We start from the raw sequence: 22,182 nt of genomic DNA, 5'->3' as shown, positions 1-22,182 counted from the left end.
TGGTACACTAGAACTGGTACACTAGTACGCTAGAACTGGTACACTTGTACACTGGTACACTAGAACTGGTACACTAGTACACTGGTACACTAGAACCGGTACGCTGGTACACTAGAACTGGTTCACTAGAACTGGTACACTAGTACACTGGTACACTAGTACACTGGTACACTAGTACACTGGTACACTAGTACACTGGTACACTAGTACACTGGTACACTAGTACACTGGTACACTAGTACACTGGTACACTAGTACACTGGTACACTAGTACACTGGTACACTAGTACACTGGTACACTAGTACACTGGTACACTAGTACACTGGTACACTAGTACACTGGTACACTAGAACCGGTACACTGGTACACTAGAACTGGTTCACTAGAACTGGTACACTAGTACACTGGTACACTAGTACACTAGTACACTGGTACACTGGTACACTAGTACACTGGTACACTAGTCACTGGTACACTAGAACACTAGTATACTAGAACTGGTACACTGGTACACTAATACACTATAGAACTGATACACTAGTACACTGGTACACTAGTACACTGGTACACTAGAACTGGTAAACAACACTAGTACACTAGAACTGGTACACTAGTACACTGATACACTATAGAAATGATACACTAGTACAATAGAAATGGTCCACTGGTACACTGGTAGACTAGTAACCCAGAACTGGTGCACTGGTTTACTAGTACACTAGAACTGATGGTACACTAGAACTGGTACACTAGTACATTGATACACTGCACACTAGTAGCCAAGAACTGGTACAATAGTACACTGTTACACTGGTACACTAGAACTGCTATACACTGGTATACTGGTACACTAGAACTGGTACACTGGTACACTAGAACTGGCACACTGGTACTTTATCCTAACCGACGTACATCGTTTGTTTTAGTTTTGAATACATTTACAGTAACTATATATGTTACTAAAGAATTATATTTCGTGCGTCCCCGTCACCAACATGAAGTAGCAGCGCAGCACTAACAGTTCTGTCATTTTAAGAGACAGTGTTAAGTGGTCTATGTGCAACACACCGAGATCACATACCACAACACTATCATGCAACATGACACATGGCAAAAATAGAACACAAGAAACACAATAATGTGTTTTTAACCGACTAACTTATGGGCCTTATATATAGTTTCAAATCATGCATTCCTCGGACAATTTGCTGTAAACTGGAACAATGTACAGTATATTTATTCTCGATAAATCTGATACATATTCTCGATAAATCGGATACACTGCTTGTACACAAATAAATGAAGCACTTGATGCAACTACCGTACTTGTTTACTTGCTATCATATACACATGTATAGGCCTGCGGTATTTGGGTCCTATTATCCAAGAAAATTGACAATTTATATGTGTACAAGTAGCTTCACAGAACGTGACTTTGGAAAGTCAAGAACACTCAGGAATTGAACCAAAACTATGAAATCTATACGTTGTCCATTGAAGCAATTAGCCTGTTGAGTGTACCTGGTGATAGAAATTATTTGCGAGCGGCAACCCTTTCAGTTAAACTTTCAGTTAGTTGCTAGTCTACCTTTCATTTGTGTATTGCATAGACGTGCGTGCATGGTGGCGTGCACGTCAAGTCACGGTACAGTACATTTAATTACAAGCTTGTCTAGACCTCGTATAGCATTGTTATCCAGAGAGCCATGCAATCGCATGCTAAATCATAGAAATATTCTGGATTTTCAACTCACTACGATTTCAATTATATATATATATATATACTGCACATATATATATGTATGTATACATAAATACATATATATAAAATACATATATATATATATACTGCATATATATATATGTATGTATACATAAATACATATATATAAATACATATATATATATAACATATACATAAACATACATATAAACATACATATATACATATCTATATACATATATGTCCGACACGAAGTCTGAAACATAATGAACTATTCTGTTGATACCGGCTCCGGTATAAGTCATTAACGCAATGTCATTAAAACAAGCTATAGACACACTGTCATTATTTTTAATTATTAAGAATAGGCTAAACCTTCGGCTATGTATCAAACTGATTGATTGCAGGGTGTTTCAGACACAGGATACATATTTATGTATATGCTGTTACATCCTACATGTGGTTTCTTGCACCACAAATGTACAGATACACAGTAAGAGATTGAATCGATGGAGGACATGAATCAACAGAGGGGCGAGAAGGGAAGGACTGCAAGAAAATTAGGTCGTTATTTGCAATGAGCCACCTTTGTCTTGCCTCTGTTTCATTTCCTGCTTTCAACCGCACTTGAAGAAAGTTGATGCTGTCGATTATATAAACAATATTGTTATTCGTCAAATGTATAAAGCATATTTTTCAGGTTACAGTATAATGTCAAAATCGTTGCAGTATATCTCGTGTATACATAATGCTCACTTACGGGACGGTTAACTTTGCAAATCCATTTATTAAAACATCAAATGATTTCTGATGCTATTCCTCAGCAATGATCCGAGTGTTGTCTCCAATGTTTACTTGAATAATCAACAGCATTATATAGTATGTACACATTTGTTCACGATACATGGTTCGTTACATTGAAGTTGGTGTGGTGGGGGAGGGGGCGGTGGGATGTTAACATGTTTGTGTCTTTTTATTATTATTTTTTTGTGGTTTCTTGTGGTTCTTGGTTTTTTTGTGGTTTGTGGTTTTTGTGGTTTCTATAATTTATAATGTTTCTTCTCCTTTGCCTTCGAGACATTCTGTGACATAATCTAATAGCTCTTCTACACTCTTGTAGAGGACTAATGTAATTAACGTCACTAAGAAACTCTCGATGTGTAGCATAGAGCTGCAATATATCAACATATGACTGTCCACTACAATTATTTATCGTTCTCTTTGGACTTGATAAAACAGTCTTAATCTACATACTTGAATAGCTAGTAAATATGCTCTCTTACATCAGTAGATACGTAAATTAACGAAACACGGATTTCTCTCAATGTTTTTAAGTACATTTATGAACGGATGGTTACATTCAGAGCCATTCTACTATATGATTATAAAATCGTTCAAGCAGCCTAGACTCATTTCCGACCACTCGATATACAGTACTGTGTGTACAATGAATCTGTCTACGAACAGTTTCTTCAGGTTGTTCAGTGTAGTAAAGTATCATCTTTATCCTTTGTCTTTATGGAATAAAATAACAAAATTAAAAAGATCAAATTTTAATTCTAATTAAGTTAATAATTCAGAACAAAACTATTCAGTTACTGTAATCCCATGTATAATTATTGCATCAACGAATCAATGAATGATCGCAAATTTTTGAGATTTTTGTCACCATGGTTACATGTTTATTCTGTGTTTTGTAAGCATTTTTCAATGGGCATTGCAGCTCCGCAACGTGGTTCCAAAACAATTAAGCAATTGCATACATTAACCTACCTTCATGGCAAATTTTACAACTGATAATTGATATTAATAGGGTTATTATAAGAATATGCAGCTAAAGAAACGTGACTCTACAATATTATCAAAACCCATCATCAAATATTTGGGGTTCAAACCATTGGTTTTTTTACATTCTTTTATGACGTCAACCAGATTAGGGAATATTTTAACTACTTTATTTTTTCTCTCCTCCTTTTTCTATTTTGATGTTATTTTCTTCTCCCTTGATGTTTTTCTTATACTGTATTGCTGAATTTCATTTTACACGTGACGATTCAACTAGGATCGTAATTTTGAAACATGCGTGCATACAAGCGACATGATTTAAAATATTGTTATGTCATTCCTGCCTAACGGAGCACTGTTAATTTATTTGTAAGTGAAGAGATGGACACATGTTGCCGGGGGATATCATCTGGCTGAATATGCTGTGGTGCATGTATATATATATAGGCTATATATATAGGCTATATATATAGGCTATATATATAGGCTATATATATAGGCTATATATATATAATTGAAAATCGTAATGAGTTGGAAAATCAAGAACAGTGAAAGAACATATATATATATATATATATACATGGGCGTCAACAGGTGGGGGACGGGGGGGACATGTCCCCCCCACTTTCAAAAGTGGAGGGGATATCATATCATTTGTCCCACCCACTTTTCAGAGTAGTTATTAAAAAAAATCACATGCATATGCGCGATTTTCTATTTAAGGTCAAGAAATCTGGACTCCCTGGGCCCTGCTATCTATCACTTGCACCGTCATTTATCTCCCATTCTCCCAATATCCTAAATCTGCCCATTTAATTCGTTCGGGGGGGGGGGGGGGGGAATCATTCGAAAGTGTATTGAATCTTGCACACATGTTGTTTGTATGGGTTCCAAGGGATTAGGTAAGCCATACAGGTAGATGGTGATGAGTTACTATGTTCATATCACTACCTCCAGTCCCTTGGACTGGACGGACGAATAGGGGTGTAGGGGTTAAGTAATTAAGGCTACATGTATTCGCCGGATATGGTAGATCTTTATTGTTGAGTGCCGGCTAGGCGCTACACACGCTCTGCGCGCGGTGCCTTTTTCTGATTATTATTATTAAAGTACCTGGGCACATAACAACTGACGTCTCGCACCTACATGCATGTATTATATATACCACTCCACTCATCCCGGAGGTGACGGCGCCACTTTTTCAATATTTCGTTTGAGATGGACGCTGTGTAATTCGTCTCCCTTGGTGTCAGAACGGCATCTTTCTACCAGTACTTTCTGTCGGAATTTAGTTTTGTGAGACAAAATTTCTCCTCACAGATCTGGTTCTGATGTAACTAAAAACGACTCAGGAAGGCCGTCTCCTGCGATCTAGGGGGTCTTATGTACCCTGAATTTTCTGGTACGCTACGCGCCAACCAATGGTGGCGCTCCGCTTAGATAGTATAGTGTCCCCCTCACTTTCTGAAACCTGCTGACGCCCATGTATATATATATATATATATATATATATATATATATACGAAAAGAAATATGCAGGGGATAGAAATGTCCCAACTGGGTGATGCAGAAAGATTTATTAGTAAGTTGGCTGTTAGTCAATTCAACATGTCTGATTCATCTTGTTTGATCTCGGTTTTAACGTGTTTGCTTCGTTCTTATCGTATAAGCATGTATACATATACCGTCACATGTGTTTCATATTTCAATATAGACTTAGGCTGAGTAGCAACGATGTAGTTATATTACAAGAATTGGCAATGTAATTCAACTATTTTTTCACGTCGGGATTATAACATATTTATTATCTCCATAGTGCACGTGCACTTAATTTATATATCAAACATGCGCAACGCAATACCTAATTCTTTAACAATGATGCAGGTGATCAAGTTTTGTCGTATACCACGTTATATATGTGTACCGGTTAACCAGTCACTGCGAAGCTTCGATCTGTTCACGTCTTTTGAACATGGCGAGATTAAATGCCAAAAGAATGATACATTTGTATTGTCGATATGCGTATTGATCTATATGCATATGTACGGTTTATGACAAAGGTTATCAAGTTCACGATTATTTTATAGTGTCATCGTTTTCTTTTCATATTTATAATTTGTGTTGCTTTGTTTTTATCTTATTTCACAGGAAGTAAACAACGAAGACTCAAACACTTAGCTCTAAATGCATTTCAAACCTCATGTAATATAATTTTTTGTTTGTCATAATATAAATATAACTGGAAGAGGTTGGTTAAATCTAACAAGAATAATACCTTAAGATGTATGACTTGAATTGTTATTCAGCCTTCCCTTCACATTAACATTTATCAGCAATACTAATAGCAACATTTAGATGAATTTTCAAATTCATTTTTTTTTTTGGTTTACTTTTTGAAACGATGAAGCTGAAAGTATTATTATTATCAGTTTAAGAACATTTCATTTTGTTGTTGCGTAAAAACGTAATGGTTTTATAAACTAATATCATATATAAAGTATAGGTCAAACTTGATTTCATTCATTTTGATAATTTCTTTGTAATGCGATTATTCAATCGTTACTTCTGTCCAATTAAACTCACACCTTACAAATTACGTATAATAACAGAATGTTAATTAACAGACAAAGAACACAGATGTTTGGGTTGCTGATTGATGGTATTGTAAGACTTATTAACACATGAACATACATTAACCTTTGTTGTTGGAAGGTTTAAACCTTAATCTTAACATAAGACTGTATACTGATCTACAGTATACACCCGCACATACATGACAAGCCGTTTTAACATTTACCTCCTTTTTCTCTACTTAAGAAGCATTAATTCCACTTAAAACGGCTTGCCAAACGCACACCACCTCATTGGGGTGTGTATCAAATGTGGTTGTCGGAGTCTGTTGCCTGCCCGTGACCTCGTATGTGATGTACTATGTGTCGTATGTTCTTCCGTTAGTACATTATATTAGAATTGGAATCTGCTGTGGTTTATTAAACACTGTTAGATGCGATTTCCTGGCATCTGGCAAGTGTATACAACGATATCTTTTTTGGGAGGGTGGGGGAAGGGGCAATCGTGAATTATTATACAGTGTGACTACTCTGCAATTTCGGAATATTTTAGCCAGTAACTTGAGTTATGATCATGTATCCGTAAAAATGGCTAACATGAGCAAACATCGGAGTGCATGCATGAATTCAAATTCTTTTAAAATTAAACGTTCAAGTCTAAATGGATGATATTATGCCTGCGTTAACTTTCTTTAAGTATCTTTGTAAGATGATGTCGATGGTGATGGATTGGACGTTGATTAAATAAAAACTTTAATGTTACTAATGTGTACGCACATCTCTTCATTCGAAAAATAGGTTCTTAATTTGACAAAGGTATTTTTGAAGATCCAATTGAAATTCCAATTCCGACATAACACGAGTGGGTTGTCAATTCTTTCTACCTAAATATGCTATAACGGGTGGTAAGGTGTCTAATCGAGCGCCAATTTGCCGTATTCAGACAATTTCAAAGAAAGTTTGTAGTATTTTCAACATTATTATGGTTTGTACAAGGAGCTAAAAACAATATATCTGTTAATATTGTTAGTTGCAATTTAGTCAAATCTTGTAATAATTAGAATTATTATAAGCTGCCTAATGTCAGTGACTCAGAAATCTAACTATCCTGCCAAGAGGTGTATGAGCTTAACTTATCACGAGATTTCGCATAGATATCATTTTTCCAACTGTCATGTTTTAGAGCATCGATTTTCCAGCTATTGAAGATTCAAGTCAATTATTTCTCTAGCTACTGTACGTCCCTGGCTGGATTGTATCAGTAAAATACACAAACCCAACGTATCGTCGACTTAGTTGCCATCTTTTCCTTAATTATTCCGTGGTATATGAAGACATCTTTCTTGGAGATTTCCTGGAAATAAACATTCACTAAATATATGAAATAGTACGGTTGTCATCTCATATTGTGTTCCTGTAGTTTTAGGGTCATGGAGAAGAAGCATAAACATAGTTCTTGTTAATAAGTGGTCGAGTATAGTGTTCCACACCTATATACAGCAATAACACACGCATAACGTGTGCTCAACAAGAAAAAAATGTTTCAACAAGCATCGCCTGTATCAATAATGTGAAACAAAACCGTGCAAACTGAACATTTCCGGATTGATACATAATGATTCGACTAGCATAAACTCTAGTCTAGGATAAACAGTCATCTTGCTGTTGATACAGTAACACATTTGATGAAGGTTTGTGGTGGTAAGACACTCACGCTGTATTATATACACTTTCGTTCTGCTGCACCATATGACCTTTGTTTTGCAACCATGACAGAATTCGTATAGTGGAAGTTTCTTCTGCTTTAGTATAGCCTAACATCTTATACGTATGTTGCCTTCCAAAGTTTCTATGTAGGTCTGCTTGTTCCATACACAGTAACATGGTAAAAATATATAAACCCTGCAGATTAATGTTTTGCAGAAACTCTCCAATCACACCGTCCCTCTGCCGAGGATCCGCCGTACAAAAATAAACGGGAAATACATACATGTGACCAAAAATAAAAGGTTAATAGCTAAATCTCTACTTTACAACATCGAGTGACAGATGATGCTAGGTGAATGGATAGGGATGAAAAGATAGTATATTATGAGGGACTTACGAACACGTTATTGTTTTCTTTTTACACTCGATTAACTAATAGTTTTCCTGAATTGCAGACACTATTCATCGATTCGATGATTTTCAAACCACGCTTTCAGTATTTAACAATCGAAAATTCTTGAACGTTTTTTTCAGAATTTACAAACTATGGCACCCATTTGGCATCGAAGAATCTTCCATGTTAGCGAAATTTCTCAAAAGGAGGAGGTGCGCCAATGTTGCACCCGTTATGGGCTAATACAGTGTTTTTCTGCTAAGTATCATGCCAAACCCGCGCTGACTAAGACCGTTAATAAGATTTCAACTGATCAAATTAAATGATCAATCTCTAGCGTATGATCTTTTTCTATATTTTTTCCCCAAACATTTCGTCGCTCAGATACTTCCCCATATTAGTATTCAGCTCACGCAAAGAGCAAATTGCAAAACTGCAAGGTTTTTCCATCTGTTTAGTTCGTTATTTGTAATGAAAAATTGGCTAGCAAAATTATAATGACTACCTTGGTATGGGATATTAGTAGCGGATAGCATCAAACAAAATTGTTAATGATATTAATTTTTTATGATTTTTCTTGTGAAGTTAATCACTTGTAGGTAATAAATCGTCAAGGGCCTATACTTTATGCAGAAGGAGAAGCTTTCAACCAGAACCTAAGGTTGTAAGTTATGTAATGTAATGATTAACAAATGGCGAATGTAGAGGATAAAGTACATTGTTTTCAGTATATATGTATGTGGGTTTCTTACTTGTCTTTAACCGAATTATATCTTTCTTTAATATATTTTGTAAACATAAATAAAAATAGAAATTACAAGAACTGTTCTCAGCCGATTTCAGTTGGGAAAAGGACTTATCGTTCACACACCAGTTCCTCAAGATTACACTATTATATATAGAAGTAAAGGAAAGATTTTACATGTCTTCTATGTAACAGTATAATGAAGCGAAAACCTCGTGGTCTTGAAATGGCTGTCTCATATTTTATTTTTTCTTGTTCCATCGTCTTCCTTTGGTCTTTCAGTACATTTTATCAGAATTTAGTTTTAACCTCAAAAGAAATTGAGACCAAGAGTCTGTAATGTGTCTTCTCGAACTCTGCTAAAAACTTTAAGTGCATATTATAACTTCCATCATTAACAGTTATTTCTCCTCATCTCCATTCTCTCGTCCGTAACAAAAAACTTTCCATACGATAGAATCATAGCCTAACATGTCTAACTTGGTACATATATATCAACCTACGCTCACGCCAAAACTATGTTTTAACCTATAGGCACATAAACAATCCTATACCCCAGTATATCCTTATGATATGTATGTGCGCAAGCCACACAGCCATGCGCTACTTTGTTTCCAATTAATTACAACTATTCCCCGTTTGTAAACTGACCTTTTCAGGGACTAATCTGTTTTATCAAGGCTAATCTCCTCCCAGTTTGCATGCTCGAAGTGTGAGCTATACAAGGAGAAAGCTGCACAAGTTTTCATATCTGAAAAATACATTATAGAGGATTGCGGTTTCATTATCTAGTAACAGCACATATTGTTTTCATATAGAAAACATAATGACCCCTGACATTTGGCACAAGATTAATACTTACTTGAACTACTTATTTTAGAAAGGACCTTTTCAATTTGGGGAACAAATTTGATTTCGTTTCTTTAAAGAAACGACGTAACCAATGCCGCAACAAATAGGCCTATATTATTATTTTCACTGCTTTTTTGTTCAATTAAAACATTTGACTGTTCCGATATCAAACTTAAACTTCAGGAGACTCCTACCAGTTTTTATCGCTTTTGTATACTGAAGGTGATATCATAAAAAATAGGGTGAGTGTTTTTAAAAATACTATACAAAATAAAACGGATTACTACTCTGAGAAAGAAGACGAAAAAAGATTCTGTCGCTTTGAAATGGACATATAAAATCTTTGCTACTGCAATAAATTAACATATTTCATATATATACATGATCAAATGTGTATATGCGTAAATTAAGCACCAAAGTTATATAATCATTCTTCCCAACCTTAAGTAGCCCCACCCCAGCTACAATGAAATTGCCATATGATATTCTAGAGCTTATATACAGATATCTACCAAGTGCATTTAAAAGGATTGTCTGGTGGCCCAAAGAAGTTACCTTAAAAAATAGTAAATAATTTTCCAAACATGTTGTCAAAGTATGAGAACGCTAATGTTGCGTTTGACAGAGAAACGATTTTTTAATCGTTATGGATAGACATTTCAAATATGATTTGAACAGTACAATACGTGACGTCAGCTCTGCCATAGCAGATTGCGTCATAACCCACCCTCCGCACAGTACCTATACGGTAATCACAACAAAAACAGCGTGTGTATACAGATAAATTTCTTCCTTAATTTCCGGTGAAATTTCTTAAAAATTAGATATGTTTTCAAAAACTCCTTAAGCCACCATGTATTTGAGCGGTGGTTCCGTGGTCTTTGTGTAACACAAGGTAAATTTTAACAGCAGGCTCTTCGTTGTTTATACATCGCGGTATCCAGCACCAGCGCGAAGAATGTTCGCGTGTATAGGCTACCCTAACGTTTACAATCGGACAGTTCTGCGATGACATCGATCCCGCCAAGTTTCATCTTTCGGTTTAACGAATACTTTATTAGTTTCCTTTTACTGTTAATTTGAACCGTGAATTTTATTTCAGCGAGTTCGAAGAACAGTTAATGAACTGTGGTTTGAGTGTGAGTGTGAGTGTTATGTGTAACGCTATACAAGTACACCAACTGAGCATCGTAGTATATACGTTCGCGAGTATGTACGTTATATATATGAGGCAATTCAATGTGCTTACACGTGAGTTAATTTGCTGCGGAATTGGGAGTGCTAACTTCAAGTCGCCTGTTTTGCCTATCTGCAAGCACTACGTCAAACACCATATTGAAGCGTTCGAACAAACGGTACTTTTGGTGAGAAACTGGTGAATTTGAAAACCAGATTTCTACAAGAAAAAAATGTCGAATGGGGACAATTTTTACATGGTTAGAAAGAGAAAAATAATAACTACAAGGACAATGTATCAAAATCTTCCACCAGACAATTCCTTTAATACCAAAATATTCTACTTTAAAAGACAAAGAGTCCACTTTGATCAAAGTCTGACAAAAAACGGTTGGTGTCTATATTAACCTTTGCGAACGGCATATATATTTTGCTAGTTCCCAAGTACTGTATGTGTTTCCAATATGTGTTTCCAATATGCGTTTCCAAAACGTATGTATCTTTGATATAAGAAATGTACGAAACATGAATCAAATGAATGCAATTACATGAAAACAATAGTCTTTAATGTGTTAATATTGTAATGAGCAATTGTCTTGTGGGCCTTCCGTTATTTTTTTTAAATATATATATATATGTATATAGAGTTGTTTCAGTTTATGAAATAGGTTTGAAATTCAATATCATAAATGATTAATCCCCTGTCACATCAAGTCGTTCATCACGGTACAATAGGAAGGCTAGTAAAACCAAGTACAAGTTCATTGAGGGAAAAGTGGCATCAATGGCCTAGTTTTAGGGAATTAAACATTTGTAATCCTCTTAGTAATTCAAGTGGAATTCACACGTTTACTAACATGAATAAAGAACATATTATCAGACAGACGAAAGTTTTAAAAAAAACGTGGTTCTACCTATTGAAGCGGCTTCTCTCAAACATATACTCATTTATATCAAAGGAGATTAATGTTCTCTTTATAGAGACCCATTAATTGTTTGGTACCCATGATATGGCAGCGCGTGTGTCATGATGCATACAGTAAGGTGGGTTTTTTTTGGGTGGGTGGGGAGGGGGGAGTATACGTGCAATACATAACGACTAAGTTAACCTTCTCTCCGTCTCGTATTACGTGCTATTAATATACATTACATTCAGATTTATTGTGCAGTGGTTTCTTGTGATTTGTTCCCCTTCTTCCAAATTCATGAAAACATTTGGTCTTGGTCGAAATATATGCAATACATTATTGACATGTACAGACAAAAGAAGAAGTCTCAACCATCCCCATCCCCACCTCATCCACACCCCCGTTAAATTATTAACATTCATGTGTATGCAGTATGACATATTGCATACATTGCTACGTTGTATTACTCCCTTCAGTGAACGGTTATAACATACTGCAATAGAAAGACTTTATTGTAGATTTATTTATTTTTTATGAAGTGGCTGTTAATAGCTTTGGACAAATTTTTAGTATAGTATTTTATATTTTATATATATATATATATATATATATATATATATATATATACAGTACATCATGTATTCACTGCACTTACAATACACATATTCTGCAATACATAAACTCAGCACTTCTCTCATCAGCCTCAGCATCAGACAGTAGATGTTTTTACGTGTTAAATCTTCTGCAAGAACCAATACCGGAGGGCTTATATAAGATCATATGTCTGTTTACATACATTTCATGAGCTAAAGCTGTTTAATTATCCTCCCCCAAAATTGCACACAGGCCCTAGTCATGATCTATATATCGTTCTATTTTCCGGGAGTTTACAATCTTTGTTATTACAGTATGAATGTGGGTTTTTTTTCTGTGTGTACAGCATCCGTACATTCGTTCCATCCAGTACAAAATTGATATACTGCACGGCGGAACGTCTGTAGTTAAAACACGTGACACTATATAACATTGCTTACTAGTGGAAGACAAAGGCCTAAATGTAGGCCTATATCATTTGACACAAACATGTTTAGTTGAATTCAATTCCTTACAAACGCTGGTAACTATACAGTGTATTAAACATATACAAGCTGTACAGCACATTCGCATATCTTCAAATACACGGCGACATGAAACCTCTGTTTAACGACCGCTTATGATGTACCCTATCTATATATATTGTTTCATATGATGTCAACATTATGAGACGCTTGAATCGTTCAGACGACTTTCAAAGTATCGCTTCCTGTAACCCTAATGAAGAAGTATTTCTATTTGTCGCCCTCTATTCGCCTTTTTGCCGTCTACGTATACCGTATTGAAAAATGCGAACATGTTATTAAAAAGGCCAACAGCCTTGTTATTAGAATATGCTAGAAAATCAGACAATGGTCACACATGCTCAAACCCTAAGAAACAAGCTATAATGTCACCGTCACTCGAGGTAAACTTGAGGCTAATATTTGAAAAAAACTAACACTCCACCTAAGTCAGGGAATAATGAATAATTCGTGAAAATGATAATGCTTTCAAATAACCTACACATATTCGTGAAGTAGAATGAACATGTCCACTGCAACTCGCTTGTAATGATGTTTTTTGGGTATTCCTTACATATGTGTGCAATGGTATTCATCCAAAACACCGCATTGTGATACTGCTATAAAATGTTCTCATGGTTTGCCTGAAGCCTTGCCTATAACAGTTTCTTTATTTCCCTTTTTATCTACAGCCCAGGTATCAGGGGCTGTCGGTGCAAGAGTCGGTATGTTGAAAGTCGGAGCACGCACTCGGGCTAAGCCGAGGCCACACTCGGCCTCGCACAGCCCGGGTGACAGAACACCAAACCTTTCATTACATACACCGAGAACACCACAAACACCGCGGTCACCGTCACCACTTGACTTCCGCCGTAAGTATGATATTTTCACAATTTTATGGTGATCGGTCTTCTCCTTAGAGATGGATCATACAATCAAACTAAGTAAGAACATGAGTACAAATTAACTCACGATCCAGTTTTGATGGTTATCTTGGGGGAGGAAGGGGGGGTGTTTTACATTGCACAATCTATGTTACAAAGGGACCAGACCAGAGAAGTATCCACTTATTTCTGGTTCCTCTACTTCCATCTCACATATATTATATCGATTCTCTATATGTACTGTTTACTGTATTTGATACCATCTATATTTATGTTCAGAATGGAATGTAGCAAATATACTTGACTGATGGACTGTTGATTTCAAAAGCACGTATGTCATGCTATAAATTGCCATGATACATCGAGAAGATGCACCACCTCTAAGGTGATATTCCAGTAGGTGGATTTGATTGCTTAATACAAAATGCTGGAAAAGTTCTGCATTTTATAGGTCTTAACCACATCTTTCGACGAAGACATAAATGTTTCGAATTTGGTGGTATTCTTGTGCAATGTATCTGGCAACAACAAACAGAGCCTGAAATCAGTGAGAAACAAGGACTTGTAATTCTGAGGTCGCTGGTTCGAATTTCGTTCGAGCCAAATAAGAATTTGCTTATAAAATTTCCCATGGTCAGTTTTCTAGTGCTGATCATTGTACAATTTAACGACAGCAAACTACTGTGTGACAACATGCATCTATAGACCCATATATTGAAAATTCTCAACATGAAATTCAGCATTACGGCTTCATATATGATTAGCCTACATGCACAGAGTTGATATTTGCTGATCGGATACCGTTCCTTCCGTCTTTAATATTGTATACTATTCATCCAAAAAGTACGGGTACGCAGTCCATCGTGCTTTCTGGAGAAGATGTACTTTAATCTCTGCGTTCCAATTATAAGCGACATCCATATGCATGATAGAACTGCAGACTGCAGGGTGTATGTATTAACTAAGACCGTTCCGTGGTGCATGCAACTATAGGGAAGTGAAGTTGAGCTATGAACATCCATATACGCTATTCCAATACAATATCATGATTAGCTTAGAGCATGTTGTATGCATGGAATATCGTTAATATCGTTCTACAGATCTATGGGGATGTATACATTGGAATAATTGTGGGAACGAATTCAAAACTTAGACAAAAGTAAAAGTAAAAATAGGTGTTTATATGTATTGCACAGTTGCAAAATCAACCACAATGGGATGTTTGTGATACATATGCGTTCTGCGTGTCAATGACGTAAGTCTATAACTTGGTCGAATTTTAAGGGACAGTTCTGAAATTCCACCCAGCATGCTCCAAAAACGTTTTCGGTTGCAACGTATTTACGTTTTATCGTTTTGCAGTGGGTGACAATTTTTCGGCACAACATTAATGTTAATCTGCTTGAGCAACCTTAAATAAAAAACGCAATGCTCCCAGTCCAAGTTGTGTTTCCTTATCATTTTAAATCTTTGAGCATGGGCGGGATAACGGGGCGGGGACAAAGGGGGTCCTCTCCCCCCCCCCCCTCCCCACTGTTTCCCAGACCTTGGTTTGGTTTCTTGTATCCAATTTGATCGGTAATTTGTTTGGTTCTACCACAGCAAGACTGACAACTCTGCGATATACTTTAATACTTATTTATAATGTTATTACACAGGCTATACCAAATAGATCGACCCTATAGTGACGATTCTTATTTAAAACCATTTTATTTTTTACATTTCATATTGCTTAATGTCGCTTAATAAATCTAGCAACACTTTTTTATGCCCATGACATAATTACATCCTCAGATACACAACTAGTACTGGTAAATAACCTTATAAATATTGCACCATATAACATCTAAAGGATTTATAAAATCCAAATATAGGGGGGGGGGGGTTCTCATCATCCCTTATCATCAATTTTGCCTGAAAGACTTCCCAGAGATTGAGCATACACCATTAAAGCTGAACATCTTCAAACCTGGAATAATTATTGAAACATTACTTATTCTTAAAGTCACCTAGTAAGGCCAATATATGACTTGCAAAGTATTAATCAATTTCCCGATGCTTTTTTATACTAAAATACCAAAACGATGTATAGGTCTATCATTTTAGTTTATCTTGTAAAATTTTCCGTTTGAAAATGCGAAAGAGCAAAAAAAGTTGTTCCAGTGTTCCAATTTGCTTGCAGATGTGTTTATTAAAACTTTTTGTAACATCAGTTTTGGAATATTCAGTTTTGTTAGAGGATATATTAATTCTATTGAATGTGTCCGGATGACGAAGTGCTTGTCAAATGACATCCAATTAAATTCATTCTTACTCGTTATTAGTGCCTCCATTTTAGTGTGGTTCATTTGCAATTTAATTATGTGTGAATCTCAATTAAATTGAATAAAATATATATATATATATATATATAACTTGCCTACACGAGACTGAAAGGGTTGCTTTAAGTAAAGCTTTTGAAAGATAAGTAAAGGTTGGGCGTCCATCAAGAGAACTAACTGTTATGCTGGCGTCACACTGTCACGAAGTTGACACCAGATGGACACACGATAAAGAATACTTACAAATTCGGCTCTGATCGTAAAAACCATCGGGCCATTCGTGAGGCCATCTTAAGCCATCGTATGACCGCCTGTGGAGTTTCTCAGGCTCCGGCAGCAACTTCGTGAGCGGTGGCAAAATCTTTGGCATGCCAAAAAATTGCCGGAAGACCTTGCGAAGGTTCACTTTCGTGTTGAATTCGTGTGTCCATTTTGCCCTTCGTAAGGCCATCGTGAGGGCATCTTGTCAAATCGTGTAATCTTCGTTTTTAATTCGTGTGATCATCGGTGCCATCGGGCATTTTCGCGAAGACAATTTTCTCACGAAGACAATACGAAGGAAACAAGAAGCTGCCCGATTGTCTTAGCAAGGCAACACGACTACGTGAAGCCCTCGCAATGCCGTCGTGTAACCATCGTAATATAGTACGATGACATCGAGATGGGACCACGGTGTCGGCGAAGACAGCCGAATTTGAGAACCTAAAGCGTTTCCCAGGTGTCATGGTAACGTGGGCATATAAAGGCCAGCATCAGAGCATCTTCCTCATCAGTCCTAAGCAACTCTACAGAGTAGAGGCGTGTTTAACTCCCAAAGCTACAATCACAATCACAACTAACCACAATTCAGTTCCTGCAGAATGGCAAACTTTGGTGATGAGACAACCAGGAAAAAGAAAGCAGCAGCATTGCTTCTTTTGATGTACCTCAGAGAACATGATGAGCAACTTTTACAGGCCCAGCACCTCCTCTTACAATAAAAAAGCCTTATTTTATTTCACTTTGTCATTTCTTGCTATTTGCCTTTCTAGCATTCGACAATGTACTTATCAATACGTCGTCGTGTATAGCCATCGTGTGGCCTTCGTGGCCTTCGTGTGTCCTGCGCGTAAACTACTTAAATAGAAATGCACATCTTCGTGTTGCCTTCGTGTGTAGTTCGGGTGCCATTGTGTGACTTTCTGTAGGCATCGTATTTGCTTCGGCTGTTGATTGGCTGTTGACCAAGTTCGGGGGCATCTTTGTGCGAAATTCAAAATTCCATATTTGTATGGCCATCTGGTGTCAATTTCGCGACAGTGTGACGCCTGCATTACAACTAGCTTTTCCTATATTGGCAAACAAGTATTCATTACCATCCTTGTACAGAAGAAATGTTGGCTACTTTATAAACTAAAGGGTTCATTTCCTTTGAAAGTTAAATAAGATACATGTATCATACGTACCCCTTCCACATACACTCGAAGATACCAATGTGTTTTCTTTTCTGAACGTTTAATACTTAATATAAGTAAAAGTTTTAAAAGAGGCCTTTCTAAAGAGGATAAAACTCGTGCGATCGCCTTTTGATAATTTACAATGGGTATTACTTACAGAATATTCCTTACAGATATAGAAGCTTAATGCAGTTATTATGGTGGCACATATCCCACCCCCGATCTTGCCCAGTGCGTCATTTCGCTAACCCCACCTCCACCCCACACACCCCCACAACCACACGTGTCCAGTCCATGTATATAATTATTTATTTTTATTCAATGAGTGCAAGATTGTGGGTCGATATTTCTTTCCTCGGGCCAGATTAACTTTTCGGTGACTTTTGAAGTCCCCTTTTCGTCACCCCTCCCCCTCCACCCCCTCGCACCTTTTCAAGGCTAGTGCAACAATGTGTGATATGTTGATAGGTTGGTTTTATATATAGACCATATATTAATTGATAGAAAATTTAAAAGATAATCATGTAATACTCTACTGAGCTTTCCATTCTCTTGAGAAGAAGGATTTTAAATTTGATTTGTTTACGTTTGCCGCCCTCTTTATTAGGTAGCGATGACGGCTCCTTCCCAGATCTCGAGACCCAGCGTGAAATTCAACGTTTGGTTGCATCGGGCCAGATTGACGAAAATAACGTACCATCTGAGCTTTACCTGGACCGGCGGTTTGGGGTTGAAGTGAACTATCGTGATGCGGCCCTAGCCGCCGAACAGTACAAGAAATCGTCTGATAAACTGACCAAGCAACAGCGAGAAAGACGAGAACTCGAGTGAGTACAATTACCTTTATTTAGACCATATTGTTGCTGAAGGCGCATGTAATATATATATATATATATATGGATATAACACAGTCAGTGAGTGAGTGAGCGAGTGAGTGAATTGCGCGTGTGTTTGAGAGAGAGATATATTATATACTGTACGATAACAGGCTGTTTATAAAGAAAGGGAAAAATCATAATGAGCGACTCGCATATTCGTATTTGCAGGGGTTTTAATGGCAATAAGAAACAGGATACTGTAAGGTGTCTGTGAGGTGGCTGTTCGGAGGGCGAGAATATTTGTTACTGGATGTATATGTATATATATATATATATATATATATATATATATATAAATTACTCGGCCAAGATTATCTGATATTATTCTCCATCTCATAGCCAATGTTGTCAAGAAAAACTATCCCGAGTAATAAAATATATTTTTAATGATACAATATAAACTGTAAACCAACCTTATTAATAGAGAGAAAATCATGGTATGGAGTTATATTGGCTGTAAGCCCATGACGGCGATATTTAAAAAGATAAAAACCTGCTAGACATAAGAATTTAAAGCTATTATTTTGAAGTTATGCCTGCTAAAATTTGGATTTTATCCACTCAGCTTCGTTTGATTACCGCGAACATGATATTGAAGAACTCAAGAGGGAGTTGACAATTTTTTTTGGACAGTCCTGATGGGACTACTTACAAAGCATTAATTTCATTAAAAAAAAATAAATAAATAAATGACACATGCTAATCAAGTCCATCACAATTCTGCAGAAAACCTGTCACAAGCAAACCGGAAGACACTTGGGCTTAACTTTACAATAATATATTAGTAAGCACCAGGTAAAACGGTGACGGTGCAGCTATTTTAAAGTATGACGTTTCTTGGAAAACTGTAATGATACGATAGAAGCTCATGCTTCATTTACTACAACCGGGGGGGGGGGGGTGAGAGGTGGAGGGGTCATGACGTCATACCTGACAAACAATATGACATGGAATACCCATCATGAAAACATACCGAAGCCCCTGTCACGTGAAAAGTTGTGTGTTTTTCACCTTCAGAGGACCAAGTAGGCTCATGTCACTGGTTTGTGTCAGTCGGGCCATTCCATTTTAATCAAGGGGTTTATCTTATTGATATGATGATATTGATTTTGATGATAAATACCCCTAGAGCAATGATTGAGGTGAAATTCGTTACAATACCAGCTTGTTTCTTTTGTTTATATTTTAAGTTGCCATCCGAACTTACTGATATGAACATTTGTAGATGGTGCAGTAACAAGTTGATTAATATAAACTCTTAATAACGGAACACAATAAATAACAAAATGCTTAAACATTACTTACGAGACACAATACATAACAACAAGCTTAAACGATTGCTTACGGAGCACAATACATAACAAAATGGGTAAACTATTGCTTACGGAACACAATACATAACAAAATGCTTCAACTATTACTTACGAAACACAATACATAACAAAATGCTCAAACATAACTTACGGAACAAAATACATAACAAAATGCTTAAACTATTGCTTACGAAGCACAATACATAACATAATGCGTAAACTATTGCTTACGGAGCACAATACATAACAAAATGCTATCGTCCGGGAAGACGTACATATATCTCATACTACTGTAGGCATACTGTACATACGCCTTTCTACCAGCACAATGAACGCGGTAATGTTATGTGATAAACGACTTTTACTGCGTTTAACATAACACTGTTCATGGTTGGTGTACTGTAAACCTGTAACAGACGATACTTACAAACAGATATACACTATACACTATAATGTATAGCCCTACTTACACGGTTCGCCAAACAAATTTAACTAGCATCTTTTGTATGCATATACAGTACAGTGACGTAACTAGGGTCTTTTGATTGATGGGGTGGGGAGGGAGGGGAGGTGTAGAATCATAATATTTCAACTAGAATTATTATTTCCGCTGGGTGAATGGATTCGTAAGGAGGAGTCAGCAGAATTGTTGGTGACCAGACTGACCATTACTATGTTACACTGACAACTTTAAAGTTAGCTTTAAATTATTTTCAACTTTATTATGGATTTTTATAAGGAGTTAGAAATAATATTTCGTTAATTGTAAGTTTTGTAATTTCGTCAAATCATGTAATAATGTAAGCCTAAAATTAGAAATAGTGTCATATTATTTGACTCAGGAATCAGAATTATCCTGTCAAGAGTGCGATCAACTTAAATTATTTTCAGAATGTTGCATGGATACAATTTTTCCAACTGTCATGTTGTTGACCAGAAATTTAAATTATTCCTAATCAGTTTATATTGGTCACTATACTTCAAACTCGATCCCTATAATAAATTTAATAAATTTCAAATGACGGTTCAATTGAACAAAATATGAAATGTAGAAAATATCACGAAGAGGACGAATTTAAGTCATATATAAATCTGGTTAGTTTCTGTCTCGTGTTTTCCAGATAGCTATAAGCTAATTAACGCATGGTGTCTCCATGTACTTAAAGCCGAATAATCTTTATACATAGTTTTCTTCATTAGGCTATAACGTAACGTATTGATTTTGCGTTATACCTTTCTATATGACTGTATATCTACAATGTGGATATTTTCTTCCGTTGCTTAGTTATACCTCGATCTGCTCGCAAAATCTGTGTCATTGCTCTAACGTATATAGAGTGATCTATAGTAACATTTGACACTGACCTTCCATGGTGAGCGGTCACCTCTGGTCAACCTATGACCCTCATGTTACCACCGAACGTTTTCAGCTGTGTACTCTATAGAGCTGTCAAGAGCTGCGTTTATCTTGACCGCCGGTAGCCATGGTTACGTATTTGCGCGGTCCAATGGAGAACCGCTGGCCAGAAGGAAGTACAGTAGGTTTAACGGAGGTGAAAGGTCAAAATAAAAGTCAGTGTCAAAAGGTTACCATGTCACTTTAGACACGTTAGAGAGAGTATGCAGATGTTGTGAGGAGACAGGTGAGGTCGTCGCTCGTGTATATATATATATATATATTTATATATATATATATATATATATATATTTAAAGCATTTATCAGGAAACATTCAATCAACGTCATTGACTCATACACATACGATATCAGCTACATTTAAAAAGTATAGTGCATGGAAGTTGGAAATGGAACGAATCATTGAAAATACTTCCGCCGTATCTTGAGTTATTTCGGTAATTGGCAGCTGCAGAGTTAAATTATGTACAACCACCACTCCACAGTTTCTTTTTTTGTTCTCCATATAAAATCAATGCTGACGCTGGGATAAAAATAAATGCATATTACTTACATATAGCGTCAACTGTAGAACTAATGCCAAACTTTGATATTGTTACGTGTAGAAAAGAGAACTGCAGATTAAAATTGTGATATCGGTATCAAACTATTCAGACGAACTTACCAAAGAGATAAAAAGGTATATCAAAAGTGTCCGAAATATAGTCTATGTTATTTAGCCTAACATACAGTATATATACGCACAGAAGACCGAGGCATATACACGGGACGTAATTAGCTTTTTACTCGGTGCTGCGAGAATTTTGAAACTAGGTCAATCAAATTGATTACTTTGTAGATATTGCGCGCAGACTATCGTCGACAAGGAAACCGACTGTATCTCAGACCAAAAGCGGCAGGCCAGATTTATGCATGGCGGGAAATTCCCGCTATAAACACCGTAATACATACTTGGTCAAGTATATGTAGATAGGCTT

The 22,182-nt window shown here is 36.4% G+C and overlaps 1 protein-coding gene across 3 annotated transcripts in view; it reads left to right on the top strand.

Annotated features, from left to right (window-relative positions):
* The window catches only part of LOC139964261 (voltage-dependent calcium channel type A subunit alpha-1-like), a 270,526-nt gene that overhangs the window by 73,672 nt on the left and 174,672 nt on the right, over positions 1-22,182 (top strand). For 2 of the 3 annotated variants that reach the window (XM_071965717.1, XM_071965716.1), the window contains exons 2-3: positions 13,651-13,830; positions 18,207-18,426. In XM_071965717.1, coding sequence (XP_071821818.1) covers positions 13,686-13,830; positions 18,207-18,426 — 365 coding nt within the window. In that variant the 5' untranslated portion in view covers positions 13,651-13,685. Of the gene's footprint in view, positions 1-5,657; positions 5,712-13,650; positions 13,831-18,206; positions 18,427-22,182 lie in introns of all 3 variants that reach the window. The other variant, XM_071965715.1, reaches the window with a different exon arrangement.

The sequence above is a fragment of the Apostichopus japonicus genome, chromosome 22 (assembly GCF_037975245.1).
Source record: "Apostichopus japonicus isolate 1M-3 chromosome 22, ASM3797524v1, whole genome shotgun sequence".
Taxonomy (NCBI): Eukaryota; Metazoa; Echinodermata; class Holothuroidea; order Aspidochirotida; family Stichopodidae; genus Apostichopus; species Apostichopus japonicus.
Note: the sequence above shows the minus strand (reverse complement) of the source record. Positions and strands in the feature narration are given on the sequence as shown.